The sequence below is a fragment of the Homarus americanus genome, unplaced genomic scaffold (assembly GCF_018991925.1).
Source record: "Homarus americanus isolate GMGI-L3 unplaced genomic scaffold, GMGI_Hamer_2.0 scaffold57980, whole genome shotgun sequence".
NCBI lineage: Eukaryota > Metazoa > Arthropoda > Malacostraca > Decapoda > Nephropidae > Homarus > Homarus americanus.
This window is the reverse complement of record NW_024716703.1, coordinates 15,451,853-15,473,951: the sequence shown is the minus strand read 5'-3', so window position 1 is coordinate 15,473,951 and position 22,099 is coordinate 15,451,853. Positions and strand designations below refer to the sequence as shown.

The window sequence follows — 22,099 nt, the reverse complement described above, 5'->3', positions numbered from 1 at the left end:
GAACAACTACGCTGGACTGGCCATGTTACCCCCATGGACGACATTAGACTGCCAAAGCAGGCACCTTACAGTCACCTAATGAATAGTAAACGTAACACTGGTGGCCAACTGAAAAGGTATAAGGACAGGCTTAAGTGAAAACTGAAAAAGTGCCAAATCGACTCCCTCACCTGGGAGACTATTACTCCACACCGTAACGCTTGGAGGATCATCACACAAGAAGGTGTCAATACTTTCGAGTTAGCCCAACAGCATTTCGAGTTAGCCCAACAGCATTTCGAGGCAGACATTTGCCAACCCCGGAAAGACATTGGTGCCGTCCCTCTCGCACTAGATGTAGCCATCCACATGTGCAACATCTGTGATCGACCCTACCGGTCCTGTATCGGCCTCTTTAGTCACCTCAAAACTCGCCAACCTAGGTGACATCCTTATTAACTCATATCATTGTATCGTAGCTGGATGATCTTCATACTCGATTCCGAGTGACGGCAAAGTAGGAGGAGGTCAGGGTGTGTGTGGGAGTGTGTGGTCAGGCTGTGGGGGAGTGTGGTTGAGAAATTACACAGTGCACTATGTAGGAATCATGGAGGTGAGAGGATTCCTCGTCTTGAGTACGGTTGTCTGACTCAACAGTACAGTATATATAACATAGTTTTCCTAATTGCAAAAATATTTACAACAGGTCGGCCATCCGTGACAAGCACAGCCAGTGATCCTCCATCGTCCACGACCCCTGACTTCCCCAATAAGTCATCAACAACCACTGGTATAATCATGCCTCTACATATTTCTCTTATACCTGTATGTATATATATATATATATATATATATATATATATATATATATATATATATATATATATATATATATATATATATATATATGTGTGTGTGTGTGTGTGTGTGTGTAATGTAATAATAATTCATAGTAAATAAAATTTAGAATAAAAAATACAAATTTTAAAATAAAATAATTAATTAAAAATGATAATAATAATTACAACAACACTGTATAATAATAATAAAGAAATACAAAACCAAAAAAAGATCAAAAGCGACAAACAATATATGTATGTTGAGTTGTCAACAGTAAGAGAAACAATTGAGACCCTGCAATTGTGTGTAAATGAGGCAGAAACTCAGATCAGCAACCTGGGACTTGGTCACAGTTTTCGTGATGCCATATGGCAGCAGGGTCTACCATTAGACAATACATTATGCTTTCAATATCTTCCCAGGCGGTAGTACCTCCCTGTTTGGTAGCTGCCTTATATATATATATATATATATATATATATATATATATATATATATATATATATATATATATATATATATATATATATATATATATATATATATATATATATATATATATAAACTATTCAACCTACATCACAATGCGTTTCCTCTGCAGATATATCATTGACAATGATATATAGATTTCTAGGCAGCTTTATGAACTCAACCTGACTGATTGATTGCAATAGGTTCTGACCACTCAACGCTGATACAAATTGTTAACAAACCTTGATTACTGCCCTTACTTAATCCATAGCTACGGTCTCATCGTCTGACTTAGCTACAAACGTTGGATTACAGTAATATGTGGGGCACCCTTTGCCCACAGGCAATATTTTAAACTCAAGGGAATCCTGAAACTTCAATATCTATTCTTAACGTATCGTGAGCGATTTCTTCTCCCAAATTTATTCCAAACAAAAGTACCTTAATGTTTAGCAATTGAACAACGTTTTCTCTGTTGTTAACAACATTTTCAGTTATTTGTTCTCCCAAATTATCCCACCAAAACCGGTTTCTTGCTCAGAAAATTTAACAGCATCCACAACTACAGTCACATCGCCAGACTTTTCCATAGAAGCAAAAAATCCCTCCACAAAATCAACCCCTCATCCCCATCAACCTTTCTTCCTCCACCATCGACCACTACTATAGACAATTTCTTTCCCTAAGATATGATGAAACCATTAATCCAGGTACATCATCTGCATCTTCAACTTCAACAATAATTGTGTCATCCAAACCTTTTTAATATGCCAACATTTTATCCCTGGCCAGTTTGCACCAACACCATAGAACACCAAAACATGGAAACGACTAAAAGTATTTGCACCAGTATACTGTATGTACAAAATTTCCAGAAGTCCTAACACACTATATATTTTATGATTTGTGGAAACATACAACATCCAATGATTATTTATTTTTATGATTCCATATTTTGCTGTTCTTTAACTCTCACTTTTGTTTTTCAAAATTTCGTTTCACACGAATGTTAGTAAAACTGTCTTTCTCTCTCCAGAAAAGTTTACATCATCTCGGCCGCCAGTGATCAACACCACTATTCCTTTCACATCAACCTCCACCCTGAATTCCTCCAGTGTGTCTCCAACAACCACTGGTACGACCCTGCTTCCACAGAATTTCTCTCTCCTTTGAAATTTATCCTTGTAACAGATCACTATGATGCAGTCATATTTTTAGCCAGTGTTTTCAATATTTTTTTCTTTCCTCAGAAACGACAACACAGGAGCCAATGATTTTCTCCTCGTTACCCTCAACTACAGTCACGTCACCAATCATTATTACAATATATAAAACAACAACCTTTGTGCCTCCATCAACAACTACTAGCATTTCTCTCTCCCCAGAAACTGTCAGAACAACAATAAACGTTTCAATCACTACAATATCTTCAACAACAGAAATGAGTGTCCTTCCTGGACCTTTATTTTGCCGTGAGTATCAGTTAATATATCCTATGAACTGAGTTGCTATCAACTTTATAAGTTACTGCTGGCAGATTCCAAATACCTGGTGGTCATTCTTGGACTGTTGATTGGTGATCGACTTTAAGGCAATCATGCAATCACGGGATAAGTAGACTCACATGCGATGATTCGATAATATAATTCGTTCAAACCTGTCAAAGACAATTAATACACCATCAGTAAACGTCAGTAAACATTTGATACAACATTCCTTAACATAATGAACTTAGCACGATAATACAACTACAGTGGGATATTGAGAGCATCCCTTACTTTTAATTTTATCCTCTTCACCACTGATCGGTTCGTTAGCCTCTTGGGCGATCGGTCACGTCTCTGTTACGCACTGTTGGCAAGTACTGGGCATGCACTGGCTCCTGATTGTACCTGAACCTGCTCCAGTGTTGGTCAAGTCTTGTCTTGAAAGAGCTCATACTCGGTGCCGTCACAACACTTTCTGGTAGATTGCTCCAAGAGTTCACAACCCTCACTCCGAAAAATTTTGCCCTAACAATTTTCTGGACCTGCGGCTTCCTCAATCTTGAGCTGTGACCCCTTGTGGGGCGAGCGTCCGCCAGCTCCAAGTAAGGACACTCGACTGAGTAGTGCCCCTTGAGATGCATTGACACCTCAACTAGGTCCACCCTTGCCCGTCTATAGGATAAGCTAGGCAAGTTCAGGCGCTCCAATCTCTCAGGGAAGTTGAGGCGCCGAAGTACAGGCACCAGTCAGGTGGCCCTCCTTTGAACATTTTCAACCAACTGACAGTCCCTAGCATATCTCGGGGACCAGATGGGGTGACAGTGCTCCAGATGGGGAAGCGCTACACTCTTGAAGATCGTTACGAGGGACAGACCGTCTAGATATCTGAACGACCTTCTTATAAGACCCAATAAATTATTTGCCTGATTTATCTTTTTCTCGCAAAGTCCCGAGAACTTCAGCTCATTGTCAACATACACACCTAGGTCCTTCTCACATTGCCTCAAATAATGCAGTTTCTTCATCCCGTTGGGACATATGATACACCTCCTTACCGTTGGTACGCCCCAGGTGCATCCTCTTACACATCGTGACATTGAATCTCAGCAGCCATTTCTTCGACCATTCTGGGAGCTCAGAGAGATCCTTCTGCAGCTCCTCACGGTCCACAAGGTTCTTGATTTCCCGAAATAACTTGGCGTCATCGGCAAACATTTGTATGGAGGAGCGTACAACGTCAGGCATGTCATTGATGAAACAAACAAAAATCGGCGGGCACAGTACACTGTCCTCTAGTACTCCGCTTGTGACAGGTACAGATGATGATTTCGAGCCATTAATCACCACACACTGCTTGCGGTCATGTAGAAAGTCTTCTATCCACGCTAGGACATTTCCCCGAATTCCGTACCCTTCCAATTTGATTTTCAGCCTTTCGAGGGGTACACTGTCGAAAGCCTTGGCAAAATCTAGGTATATCTTGTCGATATTACCACCCCGTTCCAGAATATGGGTCCAAATATCCGATACCTTGAGCAATTGTGTTAAGCAGGAGCGCCCCGGCATAAAACCGTATTGGCAATGCTTTACAAGGTTGTTTCGGAGTAGAGGTTCCATCGCGGCATCTCTGATAATACTCTCAAGTACTTTGCATATTATGCTGGTCAGGCTCACCGGTCTATAGTTGTTCGTGGAGTGACGATCGCCCTTCTTGAAGATACGACTCATATAAGCCACTTTCCAATCATTTGGGACCTTTTGTTCATCCAGGCATTTACAAAACAGGATCTTCAGGGGCTCGACAAGCTTGTTGCACAACTCTCTTAGCACCCAGCGATGCAAGATGTCAGAGCCGGGAGTCTTATGGACCTTTAGCTTTGACAGTTTATTTCTAATACCCTCTTCTGTGAACACAATGTGGGTCGGTGCTGTGTCGAACCGTCTGTCCTCAAACGCAGGAAGGTTATTTGCATCCTCTCTTGTGAACACCGAGGAAAAGAAGCTGTTCAATGCCTCAGCTTTATCCTTTGGGTTTGACGTGACCTCGTTTGCAACCAGCCTTTGCAACTCCTTTTCACCTCTTCTACCTTTGCTTGGTTTCTGGCTCTTGCATACATCCTCCTGTCCTGCGCATAGTTTGACCCAACCCACGTCTTGAATTTCTGGGTTTTCTTCTTAACTTTGTCGACCGCCGCATGGTTCATGTGTAGAGATCCCCTCGTATTCCTAGAAGCACTGGGTTTGGTCTTGGGTATATATTTATCGATCAAATGGGTCACTTTACTAGTTATGATATTCAGCGTAGTGTCTGCGTTCTTGTACCTTAATGAGTCAGGCCAGTGGATACCCCTCATCTCTTCCATAATTCCGTTGTAATTTCCCTTGTAACATTTCCACCTTGGCCTGGCTTTATCTTGAACTATGTAACAATTATATCTGAATGACAACACTATATGGTGACTGGTGCCAACTGGGGCAAGGTGTTCCAATTTGGCCACCATACCCTCCTCGTTTGTTATGATGAGGTTTCGGGTCTCTAACATGTTGGAACAGAAAATTATCTCTCAGAGTTTCTACAAAAATAGTAGCAGGGTTATTCAAGTCATTTGAGGTGGACTCGTTTCTCCAGTCGATGTCGCTATAGTTAAAGTCCCCTATGATAAGGAGGTGGCTAGGGTTGAGCATCGCCGCATTGTCTATTAAGGCTCTTTAGTTCCTTTGATTTAGTGGGCCACAGTTTGGGGATCTGTAGATACACCTGACGATAAGTAAGTTCCCTCCCTTTAATTTAATTTTACACCACTTGGACTCTTCAAAAGCATCCTCTCCCTGTACCCTCGCCTGGCTGGCTCTAAGGTCTTGTCTAGCATAGATAACCTCACCCCTCTTGCAAGTTTCTTGAGAAAGGTCGAAAATGAGTCATATCCAGCAATACTGAATTCATTTTCCTCTGGGTCGATTCTCCTGTTCTTGTACAACAGTTCTACAACTCCTACATTATCTGGTTGGTGTACCTTCAGTAGTGTTTCAAACTCCTCTCTTTTATCAAGGAACGTGTCAGTATTAGTGTCATGACATTCAAGCTAGAATTTGTTATCGGTAACGTCTCTGCTCTTAGTAGTACCCCCAAATTCTCAGAAGCTGCAGCATTTGCTAAGTACACTGTATTTTGCAGGGTGTTGATAGAAATGTCTTTGTTTACACGGCGCTCGCCTCCTCCCGGCTGGTAGGCGGAGCTGGTGCCACCTCCCGGGTGGGGCGTAGAGCGGGTGGTGGATGCGCTGCTGCCCCCTGGCCCTGTGTCGGCACACTTGCTTCCACTACCCTCTCCCTGAATATAACCCATGTACACCCGTCCCCGTTCCTCCTCGACTCTTCCCTTCTCTGCTTCAAGCCCTGCAAGAGCTTCTTGTGCTGTTCCCTCCGCATTACCGTGCGATCTGGGTGAATGAATACACTCCGAGATGTTTCTTTTGCTTTTATCCTCTTCACCACTGATCGGCTCGTTAACCGCGTGGGAGATCGGTCACGTCTCTGTTATACACTGTTGGCAAGTACTGGGCATACACCGGCTCCTGAATGTACCTGAACCTGCTCCAGTGTTGTTCAAGTCTTATCTTGAAAGAGCTCACACTCGGTGCCGTCACAACAATTTCTGGCAGATTGTTCCAAGAGTTCACAACTCTCACTCTGAGAAAGTTTGCCCTCATAGTTTTCTGAGCTTGTGGCTTCTTCAATCTTGAGCTGTGACCCCTTGTGGGGCGAGCGTCCGCCAGCTCCAAGTAAGGGCACTCGACTGAGTAGTGCCCCTTGAGATGCTTATACACCTCAATTAGGTCCCTCCTTGCCCGTCTGTAGTATAAGCTAAGGAAGTTCAGGCGCCCCAATCTCTCAGGGTAGCTAAGGTGCCTAAGTGCAGGTACCAGTCTGGTGGCCCTCCTTTGAACATTTTCAACCAACTGACAGTCCCTAGCACATCTCGAGGACCAGACGGAGTGACAGTACTCCAGATGGGGAAGCACTTCACTCTTGAAGATCGTTACGAGGGGCCGACCTTTCGCTCCTTGCTAAGTTTTTTGTCTGCCGAATAACCTCCCATTTCTCCTCCTCACTCACTAGTGTGATCCTGAGGGGGCGAGTCTTATCCCCCTGCTTTTGTCCCAGCCTCCTCACATCCTCAGGGTTGATGGTATCTTCAGAACCTCTGTACAAATATTCTTAAACTGCATCTTATCGTGTGTTATCTTACTCTCAGTTCCCTCCGCCTGGCTCTCAGGGACTCCAGAAACTATTACATTGTTCCTGCGCTGGAAACGTTCCTGTTGTTCCTCCTCTTCCCTAACAGTAGGTACGTTAATTTTCATTTCTTCGACACGCTTCTTCAGAGTCCCTAGCTGCAGTAGAACCTGTTCTGATTCTGCATTACTCTCCGCCACCTCCCCTGGCCCTGCTAATGCCTCAGCATAACTCCTCTTAGCAACCACCTCCATTCTATCGGCTACTTCCTCAGTCTTAGCAAGGATATCTTTCCCATATTGTTCTAGTTTGGCAACCAGCAAGGCTCCAGCTTCATCTAATTTCGTCCTGAGGGAACTCGTTCCCCTATGGCTTGCAATCGCCTCTTTCACCTTGACTATGCAGTCAGGGCAATACCAGCAACAGCCTTCATGCTTTACGGCAGCTTGCATCGTCCTAAACGTTGCAAGGGTCAGGCTTGTATCATCCATATCCGTCATCCTCCTGCAGTAATCACATATCAAACTCATGTTTGTTGTGGGGGCTGCAGAATGTGTACAGATCTACACCTATATAAAAATAAAGAAAAAAAGCAGTAATTAGCTGTACTCTGCTGGTTTTAACCTCCCCTGTTGCCTTTAGAGTTGTCTTCTGTTTTCTTCTTCTTCTTTTTTCAGTTCACTTCGACGATTTGTCAGTATCTCTGTGCTATCTCTATGTACACTGCATTTTGCTATGAATAACAGATTTTATACACCCACTCAGTCCTTTAAAAACAGACAAATAAAATAAAACTTTCTTTGGGGCGGTAATAGAATGCCGTTTAGGATAGCCAAGCTTGTTGATTTGATTTGATTTGTTTTTTATTTTAACTAGTATTTCCTTATACTTTCTTTTCCCGTTCTCATCAACGACTATATCTCTTTTTGCTATCACTGTGTACACTGTATCTCCCTGTGAATGGTGTAATGTAGGCACAGTTTCAGTCCTTGAGAAAGCACACAAACAAAATAAAATTTAAAGTCTCTGTGGCACCTATAACACAATTTGGTTTCTGTTGGCAGTGGTGCCTTACCAGCTTGCTTGCCAATTTGTATTCACTTTAAGTTATTTACAACCTCTTCCGCTGTCACTGATGACACTATGAACTGATTTAACTAAAGGCACAGTACTACACTCCCTGGTTGGCCTTTATCACAGCCATGACCACAACTCCGTAAAAAAATAAATATAATAAAAGCTTTGTCATATGGCAATGATTTTGTGGTTGTAGGCCTCTTGACCTGGGCTGTGTCCCCAACTCGGTAGAGATTAAGTTTTCAAAAATACTATCGCGTCTAGCATTAAAAATCCTACATTTATTTACACTATCACATCACTAAGACGATCTTGATGATCTTATGTAATCACTGTCCAATTTCTGCCGCTCAACAACGAAGGCCCGAATGCCGAACACGCTTTGTTACAGAGACGCGATCCGACCCGACCCGACCCGACACAATAATATGCTGGTCGTATCTCATATCTGCACTAATGTTCCGTAAACGGACTTACATATTTTTGGGTCTTAGGTGAGTAGGGTGTTCCCTGTACGGCTTCAATGAGTGTTCTGAGCCCTCCTAGCAGGGCAACGGGTGTATGGCATCTGGTTCATATTGACAGAAAAGCGTCTTCACCATATCAACACCCGTCCAGTACCTCGCCTCAGTCCTCTGATACATCCTACCTACTAACCTCGCTACCCAGTAATCGCCGAAACTTAAATATTTCCTGGTTCTTCTCATTGTCGGTAACACTCCCCCTGTTGAGCACACACGCTCAAGAAGCAGCAGAAGTCGAATGTCGACACTCATAAATCCAACATACATACATAACGGTACCAGATCTGGTGACCGTAAGTGAAGTTGTGGGGTTTCGCGATGTAGTCTCGCACTCAGGATGGGTTCGAGAAAGGAAACTCACAGTGCGCTCTCTGTACATATATTGTATTGGATGTACAGTGCAGCTTGGTGCTGGGAAGCTGCTGCGTGGTTAGAACTTAGAAGCGTGGAGTAGAGAGATCTGGTTGGTGAGGAGCTTGCTCAGAGGAGGTGTTGCGTGCTGCGTGGCTGTAGGTAGAAGAGGAGGTCTTATATAGCGGAGGTAGGAGTGGCTTGATAGCTGACCTCCTCTTTGTCAGACGTCTCTAGTAGCCAACCTAAGACCACGAGGCATTGGCTGGGAAACCCGAAAAGGGATCGGCTAGTCAGCAACAAACGGCAGTTGTAGTTGTAGGGGAAATTTCCACTACTACAATACTCCCCCTTCCCTCCGGGCGGTGCAGGAGACTTGTTGCAGGGTTGTATCCCACATGTGAGACATAACGGGCCGGGGTGTGGATTAGCTGGCCGCTACGGGAGACGACTCTGTCTAGAGACACGAGATCTGTGGGAGAAGCAGAGGTAGAAGGAGGGTTGTGGGTAAGAGAAGGTTGTACAGGCGAGGAATGTGGTGCTTCTCTCGCGGCAGGTACACAGTCCTCAGTGGCGCCGGGTGGGGTGTCTGGGTCCATAGGGCCGGCTGCGGGGTCGTCAGGAGCAGTGAGTACCTGAGGAAGAAAAGAGGGTGCCCAGAAATGTTGTGGGCGAGGTGGTGCTGCAAGAGGTAATGGTGGGCAGACTGGTGGAGGAGGTGCGGGATGAATGTATTCAGGGCGGTGGGAAGGCTGGCATGGAGCAGTAGCCTTGAATGCAGAAACCGCCTGACGTAGTATTTGTAGGAGGTCGTAACGGGCAGCAGGAGTGAAGTGGTCAAGGTCAGAAGTAAGGCGTGTGATGTGCTGCTTGATAGTGGCGGAGGTTAAGGTGCTTCCCAGTCTCCGTCGATGTCGCTTCGCCGTGTGGTTAAAGGGAGCCTCACAGCATCTAGCGTTAGCACCAAAACGTTAATGGTACCAACAGGGGGTAGATACACTGCGCTGGGGGCTGGGGGCGGCGTCTGAGGCAGGACGGGTGTGTTGGGGTTGGTAGGGCGTAGTGCGTGGGGCAGGAAGAGGGGCAGCTGCATGCTTGGAGGAGCAGAGCTGCTCTAGGGTGTCTAACCTGCGGTGTAGGGACAGTAGCAGGTCTCACATGTCTTGTGAGGTGTTGGTCGTCTGGGGAGCGCTGGTCATGTTGACGAGACCGGAGGAAAGTGAAAGTGTGTCCGCGGAGTTGTGTGCGGACGCATAGCGCACAGCAGTGTATTCATGGAATACCCTGTCTGCGGTGGCTGCGTAGGTGGCCGAGGTAGTGGAATGGTCCAATACTGAGAGGACAAGACGAACTTCTGCAGGGAGCTTCTGAGTGTGAAGCTGGCGCAGGATAGTGTCAGGAAGCCTGTCTGTGTGGCGGGAGTTCCGTCTACGCATCTCGTCCCAGAGACGGGCAGGCGTTGAGTTGACGAGGGAGAGGCAGGGTAAGTCTTGTAGGAGACTGGTGTGAGGCCGCTGGTATCGCTTCTTCAGAGCATCCCGTAGGGCAGCGAATTTGTTGTCAGCTGGAAGGTTGATGATGGTCTCTGATACTTGCGTGGCGACTTCTGTGGGCAGGGAACAGACCAGGGCGACGTACTTTTGTTTGTGTATAGCTGTAGAGCCGATGAGAGCTGCCTCCGTGTGGATAAGCCAGTCTTCAATGTTGTGATTGAAGACTGGGAGAGTGATCAGTTTCTCCTCCATCCTGTGTGAGTGCGATTCTCAGGGGTCACCATTTGTGGGGTTTCGTGATGTTGTCTCACACTCAGGATAGGTTGGATGTACAGTGCAGCTTGGCGCTGGGAAGCTGCTGCGTGGTTAGAACTTAGAAGCGTGGAGTAGAGAGAACTGGTTGGTGAGGAGCTTGTTCAGAGGAGGTGTTGCATGCTACGTGGCTGTAGGTAGAAGAGGAGGTCTTATATAGCGGAGGTAGGAGTGGCTTGATAGCTGACCTCCGCTTTGTCAGACGGCGCTAGTAGCCGACTTTAGACCACGAGGCATTGGCTGGGGAACCCGAAAAGGGATCGGCTAGTCAGCAACAAACGGCAGTTGTAGTTGTAGGGGAAATTTCCACTACAAAGTTCCCTCCAAATGACAAAATCTTACTACACAGCGCACCATTGCACCGCGTACAGTCTTTACCTTGACGCGACATACAAGTCCATCATCATCTGGATTTGCTTCAATTATCCTACCTAAGGGCCATTGATGTCTCTGTGTATGCTCTCCAGTGACAATAACCATGTCGTTGAGTTGAAAGTTTCGTCGTGGAGTGAGCCATTTTTGGCAACTGCGCAGCAGAGGCAGGTATTCCTTCACCCAACGTTTCCAGAACTGGCTCGCTAGAAACTGGGCAGTTACTATTGTCTGCGATAAGATTCTTCAGTTCGCAACTCACCTAAAGGCAAGGCTGGTAGTACGGTACGGTACGGAATATTTTTCCGTACCCCGTACCTGGCTAAAATACCATACAGTAATTTCGTACCGTACCCCCAATTATTTTTCCGTACCGTACAGTACGGAAAAAATACCGTACCGGAATTCCGTACTTTTATCGTACCATCAGCAAAATATATTTACAACAAAATAATTCTCTATTTGTGACAATTTATAAGAGTACATGTGTGGATTTGAAAAGGAACATTTACGAAGTGACTATAGATGTAAATGTGCCCACATAATATTGTTGCCTTATTACGGAATTTTATTTCTTAGTCTACCTAATTTACAACGAAGCAAAAATATGTGTCATCTTACCAATAACGTGCAATATTAGATCAAGTGCCCCTGCCTGCCTCGGATGACTGCTCCCAACGGCGACAATGGAAGGAGTGACTGTGGAGTGTGGAGAGTTGGAGACACTACTCTCAACTCTCAAGTTATAAGTGAATAGCTCGCGTGACGCAACGTGATCAGTACTGACAGTACCAGACTACCAACTGGCGCCTGGCGGACGGTACTGATCACGTAAGTGCACTCACTGAAGCCACCAACGCATTGACCTTTGAAGATCGATGACACATTTCTTTTCTCTTTTCTGACTATTATTAGATGATTTTATTCAATTTAGGAAGGGTATATGAAAGACAATAGACAGATGGCTAATTCAGCTAGTCTATACTGTTTATTCCCATAAATCCTTCCAAAGCTGCACAAAAGTGTCTAATGATAGCCAGAATAAACTGTCAAAATGCGTCACAATCCTCAAGGGGTTAATAATTGCAGGATCATGTTTTTAAGCCTGGGGTACGGTACGGTACGGTACGGAATTTTGCTCATTTTTCCTTACCTAAATCGTACCGTACCGTACTTCAAGGAAAATATCGTAACGTAATTCCGTACCATACATTCTGAATAAATATCAACCGTACCGTACTTTGTACCGTACCGTACCGTAATGCCAACCTTGCCTAAAGGCAGACCGCGTTTCGATCCCGGGCACAAAAGGTGGTTGGGCGTAATTGCCTCCAGATCGTTGACGTCGTCCGACACGGGAGTAATAGGCTGCTCGTTCACCACTGCTTCCACTTCTCAGAAGAGCGTCTGCAGGCGTTCGTCGTCCAATACTTGCACTTCGTGACGTTGAATCTTAGCAGCCATTTCTTCGACCATTCTTCAAGCTCATAGAGATCTTTATGTAGCTCTTCACAGTCTGTTTGGTTCTTAATTTCCCCAAATAACTTGGTATCGTCCGCAAACATTGTTTGGTGGAGTGTATTACTTCTGGCATATCATTAATGAAGCAGACAAACAACAATGGGCCCAATACACTGCCTTGTGGTACCCCACTTGTGAAGGGTACACATGACGATTTCGTGCCATTAATCACCACACATTGCTTGCTGTCATGCAGAAAGTCTTTGATCCACGCTTGGACACTTCCCCGAATCCCATACCCTTCCAGTTTAATTCTCAGCCTTTCATTGGGTACGCTGTCGAAAGCCTTGGCGAAATTTAGGTATATATTGTCGATATTTCCACCTTGCTCTAAAATTTGAGTTCAAACATCCAGTATCTTGAGTAATTATGTTTAGCAGGAGCGCCCCGGCATAAAACCGTGTTGGCAGTCCTTTACAAGGTTGTTTCGCAGTAGATGTTCCATCATGGCACCTTTTACTGTACTCTCTAGTACTTTGCTCACTATGCTGGTCAGGTTCACAGGTCTAGAATTATTCGTGGAGTGACGATCGCCCTTCTTGAAGATAGGACTCACATAAGCCATTTTTAGATCACTGGAGACCTTTTGTTCATCCAAGCATTTGCAGAACAGGATCATAAGGGGCTACACAAGCTCGTTGCACAGTTCTCTTAACACTCTAGGGTGTACCATATCAGGGCTTTGACAGTTTATATCTTATAACATCCTAGAACACATGTGGGTCAGCACTGTGTCAAACCGTCTGTCCTCAAACGCATGAATATTGTTTGCATCCTCTCTTGTGTACACCGATGAAAAGAATTTGTTCAACGCCTCCACCTTATCCTAGTCAGAATCAGCATGCATAACTACCATCTTCAAGCCTCAGGTTCGATATGCCTACTCGCACTTTTAATTTGGACATGAGGTAATCTGTGACTGTAAATTTGAGAAGTTACAATACCATCCGTCCTGGTAGAGGCGTGAGAGGGATACTATCATATTAAGTGACACTTGTCAGGGTGAGAGGAGAGCTTCTTGATAGTATACTTGCATAAATCTATTATCATTTTTATTTGGGATAATGTATTCTACACGCTCCTTCTTGATATTATTATTGTTTTATTATTTTTTAAGGTATTATACATAACGTGAACCAGATGTTTTCGTATTCTCAGATAGCTGCACACGCGGCCACATCTCCCTGTCCAGGATAATCGGCGGCGAGATAGTCGATGTGGGAGAGTTCCCCTGGCAGGTCAGTACGGTCTGGGTACCCCCCCCCCCCGAGGCTTAACACACACACACACATATATATATATATATATATATATATATATATATATATATATATATATATATATATATATATATATATATTTATTTATATTTATTTATATATATATATATATATATATATATATATATATATATATATATATATATATATTATATATATATATTTATATATATATATATATATATTTATAAAGAACATAAGAACATAAGAAATTGGGATACTGCAGGAGGCCGACTGGCCCATACAGGGCAGATCCCTTTCACACCCATCAGCACTTCCCATGTGCCTATCAACTTCGTCTTGAAGCTCCTAGCGTCCCCGATCCTACTATAGCACTCGGTAGCCTATTCCACATATCCACAACTCTATTACCAAACCAGTGCTTGCCTATATCCTTTCTGAATCAGGAATTTATCTAATTTAAAGCCATTTGTTCTAGTTATTTCGTTATTACTACAGGCTTCAGAACATCTTCCATTTTACCCTTGTTAATCCCACTTACCCACTTGTACACCTCTATCATATCTCCCCTAACTCTACGCCTCTCTAATGAATGTAAGCCTAAGCTTTTCAGTCTTTCTTCATATGGAAGGTTTCTAATATTATGGATCATTTTTGTCATTCTGCTTTGTACTCTCTCCAAAGAATCTATGTCCATTCTATAATAAGGACACCAGAACTGAACCGCATAATCCATGTGTGGCCTCACTAGGTATATATATATATATATTTATATATATATATATATATATTTATATATATATATATATATATATATATATATATATATATATATATATATATATATATATATATATATATATATATATATATATATATATATATATATATATATATATATGCTGATAACCACAAGGAAAGAAGAAAACACGAAGTTCCCAAGCGCTTTCGTGTAATTCACATCTTCAGGGGTGAGTACAGACTAGAGAGAGAAATACAAATCAAGGTGTATATATACAGAGGAGGGTGAGACCAGGTCCACAATGGTCAGGTATTAGGTAATGACCCTACTAATCTTTAAATAGCACACAACGGTTGGTGGTCAGGTCAGATGGTCAAGTGACCCGGCCTTCTCACCTGATCACAAATCTTCTTAATTACAAAATTGTCCAGCTTGTACATGCCGTTACTCAAATTCATGTTGAATGCTTCGGTATGTTTAATAAGACTAGATTCTATGATGTTCCTACTATCAATTGAATTACATGGTAATATTGAGGAGGCATTATCCCAGTCAATGCAATGCTTGTTATCCCTCAAATGAACAAACAGAGCATTGGATTCCTGGCCTGTCCTAACACTGTATTTATGTTGTTTAATTCTAGTTGCAAGATCTTTACCTGTCTGGCCTAAGTAAAACATATTACATTCCTTGCAAGGAACTTTATAAATGCAACCAATTGTGTTGTTGGGGGAGTTCTTGATTAACATTTGTTTCACAGTGCATGAATTTTTAAATGCCACATTGACGTTCCAGGTTCTTAGTTGTGAAGGAATGTGTGAGAAATTTTTGTGAAATGGTAATATTAAGATATTCTTATGGTCATGGGTGGGCTTGGGATCAGTTCTATAAAAAGTTTTCTTAGTAATGTTTAGGCATTTGTCTATGAAAGATCTAGGGTATTTAAGGTTTGAGCCAATATTATATATATATTTGTATTCCTCATCGATGAATTCCGGACTGCAAATTCTCAAGGCACGTAAAAACATTGTTGAAAATACTGACTGTTTGACTTTATTATGGTGGGCAGAATAATAATGAATGTATGAACACACATTAGTTAGTTGGTTTTCTATAAATACTGAACTAAAAAGTGTTACCTATTCTGTGTATCAGACAGTCTAGGAATGGCAATTTACAGTCTTGCTCTAATTCCACAGTGAATTTGATGGAGGGGGCTAAGTTGTTAAGTTGTGGCAGGAAAGCTTTTAGGTCCTCATTACATGGCCAGAGACATAATACATCATCAACATATCTAAACCAGACTGCTGAGGGTGGTAAAATATTACTGGTTTGGTAATAGAGTTGTGGATATGTGGAATAGGCTACCGAGTGCTATAGTAGGATCGGGGACGCTAGGGAGCTTCAAGACGAAGTTGGATAGGCACATGGAAGTGCTGGGATGGGTGTGAAAGGGATCTGCCCTGTATGGGCCAGTCGGCCTCCTGTAGTATCCCACTTTCTTATGTTCTTATGTTCTTATGTATGGATTGATCAAAACCCATAACTTTAATAATCCATTGTAAGGTGCCGCTTTTTCTCTTTATTCTATCCTTCATATTTAATCTATCTCATATACTTGTTCTTTTCATTCATCAATATATTTGTATTCTCTACATTCTTGCTCATATCTATCTTTTATATTAATCTTTTCTTGTGTGCATAGTTTAATAATTTCATATGCTGTGACCTTCTTTCTTCAGTATAAGTATACAGTATATCTTATATTTCTTTGCTTATATTTGCTAAGTCAATATTCCTATATTTCTTTGCTTATATTTTCTAAGCCAATATTCTTTTCTTTACTTCATTTCTTCTTTCATATATATTATTGTATTTTCTGAATTTTATGCCCTTACTTTCTCTCAATTCTATCCTGTTTATTATATTCTAAACCAATGATTAGTCTGGGAAACCATGTCATTTATTCTTATAACACTTATTATACTTACAACGGTAGCCTGCCACCACCCAGACTTTTATTAGAATATAACATACCTTAGTGAACTGTTAGGTAGCGTGCGAGTGAGCTTCTAGGCACGTGAGTTACAATAGTTATTTTCTGAAAACCAATGTGTAGGAGGGATAGAGCGGTGATACTCCTAGTTTACTAATTTATTATTTATTAACATAAGGAGTGGATAAGATTTTAATTAAGTTCACTCAGACAAGACTGGACCACTTAAGTCTTACATTACAAGTAACAAATTAAATCTTCAATTCTTATTACATCATTAAACAACTGTTGTATTATTTCTTTGACAAATTAGATGGTTATTTTACACGTTCCGATAGGCCTGGACCCTCAGGTCTTACTTTACAAGTAACAAATTAAATCTTCAATTCTTGGTTACAACATTGTACAAGCATTATATTAGTTCATTGTCAATACAGATGGTTATATGACACACTTGGCAATATTCCGAATTAAAATATTATCTAAACTGGCATGTTATTTCGGAATAAATAACATGGCACTTTTCCTTCAGTTGATGTACTCAACTCACGTACATATTTACTGATACTATCAATTTTTATGGGTTCACTACTGAACCTCGGATAACTATATTCCTGCTAATCATCTCCAATCATATACAACAACAATACTTTGGCCCATATAACTGTAAGGAGTGCCCCAGGGTGTAACAACAAACGAAGAACGCTGTTAAGGTCAGTTGTAGTCCGACACCCGGGCCTAGTTCCCAGGGTGCAGACTCGCATAGTTTAATCCTGCCGAATTAACGACATTATTCAATACAGCCAGCTGGTATGCAGCTACCTATCCCCGGTAGCTGCTGGGTATTCAACTAACACACACACGGTGCCTGAGATAATGATTGAGAAGCGTCAGAGATGTGAATAATAACTCAATCACAAACAATCATTCGTCTAGCAACGACTGACAATATTTACATTACATTAATTCTTTCACTGCGTAAATGACAATTTCACTGTTACAACATGAACACTGATATTCACAAAATTTACTGAGTTAAACTGACTTAATATGGCGGGCGGAGAATCGTACACATACCTGAGATAATGATGGAGAAGCGTCAGAGTTGTGACGCTCCTCCGTGCATGAGTTTATATACTGGCAACTCAGGCCTGTGCGGAACACATGCCAGACAAGCTAATCCCGCAATGACAGAAATTACATTCAACTCAGTTGCTGTACATTTAACTATGACATTCAATGCCACGGGTCAGGCGAATTTCCTACGTCTATTCATATAATCTAATCAGAGATTGAGCTTGCCAGGAAAAAGTGGAATTGCGCATGTTGTTAACATTAGTTTTACAAACTCAGCGCGGCTGCGAACAAGGAACTATTCAAGGGGATACTTAGATGTTGAAGATTATACAGGTTGACAGAGTAGTTCAGGAGATTAATGAATTCTTTAAATAGATAACTGACACAAACTAAACTACAAACATCAGATTCTCTGATGTTTGGGCATCGAAGTAATCTAACTTCAGTAGCAATTGGAAATTCATGGCTCTCCCCAGGGACAATATCATGGGATGCCATTTGTACTGGCAGACTCGACACTCACTTACTAACAATAAAGACAGTTAAAGCTTTCAACGTCACTTACAAAGGATCTTGTATGCTTTAACTGTAATCAAACATCTCTAAGTTGATTCAAAACAATGGTGTCCTCTCTCATATTCAAATTCACTTTATAGAGATTGGTTTCAGGAATTCAGAGAAAATGGACGGCACCCACGCTTGGGAGCGATGAGAAAACTAACGCCTCAGACAGGAGACTCAAATAAAAAAAGCATAGCGACATGTTTTGTGGGCTATTGAGCGTAATGTGAATCGTCTAATTTTACGTTAACTGGCGTGTACGACCGTGGTCATTACACCATGACGACCTATCGTGAGTTCTGTGGGTTCTGTTAGTTACAAATTATCCAAGTGGAGGCTATCCCCTCTTACAGGGCAGATAACAGAGGGGAGCAAACACCCAAGCCAGTAGACCTCATCATCACAAACGAGGAGGGTATGGTGGCCAAACTGGAACACCTTGCCCCAGTTGGCACCAGTCACCATATAGTGTTGTCATTCAAATTTAACTGTTACCTAGTTCAAGAAAAGGCCAGGGCAAGGTGCAAGTATTACAAGGGAAATTACAACGGGATGCGGGAAGAGATGAGGGGTATCCATTGGCCTGACTCATTAAGACGCAAGAGCGCAGACACTACAAAGCCAGTGCCTCTAGGAATACGAGGGGATCCCTGCACATGAACCATGCGGTAGTCGACAAAGTTAAGAAGAAAACCCAGAAATTCAAGACGTGGGTTGGGTCAAACTATGAGCAGGACAGAAGGATGCATGCAAGAGCCAGAAACCAAACAAAGGCAGAGTGTAGAAGGGCTGAAAAGGAGTTACCGCTTTGCAAAGTCGCAATTGAAAACGCGAGTACGAGTATCAAACCTGAGGCTTGAAGATGGTAGTTACGCAGATTCTGACCAGGATAAAGCTGAGGCATTGAACAGCTTCTTTTCCTCGGTGTTCACAAGAGAGGATGCGATTAACCTTCCTGCGTTTGAGGACAGACGGTTCGACACAGCACTGATCCACATTGTGTTCACAGAAGAAATGAACTGTCAAAGCGACAGGTCCATAAGAGTCCCGGCCCTTACATGGTGCATCCCAGAGTGCTAAGAGATTTGTGCAACGAGCTTGCCGAGCCCCTGAAGATCCTGTACTATAAATTTCTGGATGAACAAAAGGTCCCCAGTGATTGGAAAATGGCTTATGTGATTCCTATCTTCAAGAATGGCGATCGTGACTCCACGAACAATTATAGACCGGTGAGCCTGATCAGCATCATATGTAAGGTATTGGATATTTGGACCCATATTCTGGAACGGGGTCGTAATATCGACAATATATACCTAGATTTTGCCAAGGCTTTTGACAGAGTAGCCCTTGAAAGGCCGAAAATCAAACTGGAAGGGTACGGAATTCGGAGAAATGTCCTCGCGTGGATAGACGACTTTCTACATGACCGCAAGCAGTGTGTGGTGATAATGGCACGAAATCATTATCTGTACCTGTCACAAGCTGGGTACCACAGGGCAGTGTATTGGGTCCGCTGTTGTTTGTTTGTTTCATAAATGAAATATCTGACGTTGTACACTTTATTTTTATCCTCTTCACCACTGATCGGCTCGTTAGCACCTTGGGCGATCGGTCACGTCTCTGTTACTTTTTTTTTCAAATGTTTGCAGATGACGCCAAGTTATTTCGGGAAATTATGAACCTAGCGGACTGTGAAGAGCTGCAGAAGGATCTCTGTGAGCTCCAAGAATGGTCGATGAAATGTCTGCTGAGATTCAATGTCACGAAGCGTAAGAGGGTGCACCTGGGGCGTAGCAACAGTAAGGAGGCGTATCATTTGTCTCAACGGGATGAAGAAACTACACTCTTTGAGACTGAATGTGAGAAGGTCCGAGGTGTGTTTGTTGACAATGAGCTGAAGTTCTCAGGTCATTGCGAGAAGAAGGTAAATCGGGCAAATAAATTATTGGGTCCCTCGTAACAATCTTCAAGGGTGAATTGTTTTTCCATCTGGAGTACTGTCACCCAGTCTGGTCCCCGAGATATTCTAGGGGACTGTCAGTTGGTTGAAAATGTTCAAAGGAGGGCCACCAGACTGGTGCCTGCACTTCGGCACCTCAACTACTCTGAGAGATTGGAGCGCCTGAACTTGCCTAGCTTATACTACAGACGGGCAAGGGGCGACCTATTGAGGTGTATAAGCATCTCAAGGGGCACTGCTCAGTCGAGTGTCCTTACTTGGAGCTGGCGGACGCACGCCCCACAAGGGGTCACAGCTCAAGATTGAAGAAGCTGCCGGTCCAGAAAACTGTGAGGGCAAACTTTTTCAGAGTGAGAGTTGTGAACTCTTGGAAGATATCTGCCAGAAAGTGTTGTGACAGCACTGAGTGTGAGCTCTTTCAAGACCAGACTTGACCAACACTGGAGCAGGTTCAGGTACATTCAGGAGCTGGTGCATACCCAGTACTTGCCAGCAGTGCGTAACAGAGACGTGACCGATCGCCCAAGCGACTAACGAGCCGATCAGTGGTGAAGTGGATAAAAGTAAATAACAGCATTGATTTTATTGATAAATTCAAGAAACCCAATGAATAATGTGAGTTAATAAGTTTTGATGTCAATTCGCTTTTCCCGAGAGTACCTGCGAATGACCTACTTTCATTTCTTAAAGATTAATTGTATCTGTTAGATTTGACTATTGAACATGAGAAATCTCTCAAAATGATACAGTTAAGCGTTACTGACAATGTTTTTAGGGCAAATGGAAAGTTTTATAAACAAATAATTTTCATGAGCCTATATTTATATGGAGTTTTCTTGAGGCTAGATTACTACCCAATATAGTGGACTTTATTCCTCCATGGTATAGATATGTAGATGATGTTCTTTGTCTTTAGCCTAAAAACAGTGACCCACTGGAATTTTTGGACAAGCTTAATGATCTTGTCCCTAGTATTACCTTCAAAATTTGATAGAGAAATAAATGGATCCCTCCCATTTCTTGATATGCTTATCATGAGAAATGGTCACAACTATAAATTTAAGGTGTACAGAAAGCCTAAACAGGTGGACAGTTTCATACATTTTTTATCGAGTCACCATGAATCTACCAAAATGTCAGTTTTTCTGCTATGCTTTTGAGATGATTGTGAATTTATGACCCTGAATTTATTGAAGAAGAATTTGTTTATTGCACAAAAACTTGGGTACCCTCCATTGTTTTTTTATCGTTGTCTTAAAAGGGCTAAAAATGCCCTTTACTGTACTTATACTAGACAAGTTCCTACATTTAAGAATATTTTGACTATATTATCGCAAGGAATTTGTCCCATTAGTTCAATCCCTTTAATTACTCAACATTAATGTTATTTTTAAGTATGACTCACCTATAACGAGTATGTCAATTAATAACAGCCCAACATTGAATGTAAATGGAAGTGTTTACTGTATTCCATGTAGCAACTGTAATGCAAATTATGTAGGTCAGACTGCGAAAGCATTACAACTTAGAATAAAACAGCACAAGCATAATAATATTAGCATAGCATCTGAAAGCAGTGCACTTTTCGTTCATATAAGAAACAATAATCATCCTGTGGATTGGAAAAAACAGTTTAGAAGTGTATAAATCATCATGTGTCACAGAAGGACTTCTGGTTGAAGCAAGTTTGATCAGGGAAATGAATTCTATGAACCTGATATGCTTTGAAAGCATTTGAGGTGCATATAGGATAGATGATTAGTGGGTCTCATGTTTTTGACCTGACTTGTTACGTCGGCCATTTTTATAAGCTCTTCTTTCGTGCGCTGTGTAGGTGGTGTGGGGATTAGTGGATCCCA

General features: G+C 42.4%; 1 protein-coding gene across 2 annotated transcripts in view; it reads left to right on the top strand.

The window, feature by feature from the left end:
• The window catches only part of LOC121858311, a 182,918-nt gene that overhangs the window by 108,119 nt on the left and 52,700 nt on the right, over positions 1–22,099 (top strand). Inside the window, exons 9-12 of one of the 2 annotated variants that reach the window (XM_042354643.1) lie at positions 686–769; positions 2,327–2,425; positions 2,541–2,762; positions 13,822–13,901. In XM_042354643.1, coding sequence (XP_042210577.1) covers positions 686–769; positions 2,327–2,425; positions 2,541–2,762; positions 13,822–13,901 — 485 coding nt within the window. The remainder of the gene's footprint in view (positions 1–685; positions 770–2,326; positions 2,426–2,540; positions 2,763–13,821; positions 13,902–22,099) is intronic. The other variant, XM_042354644.1, reaches the window with a different exon arrangement.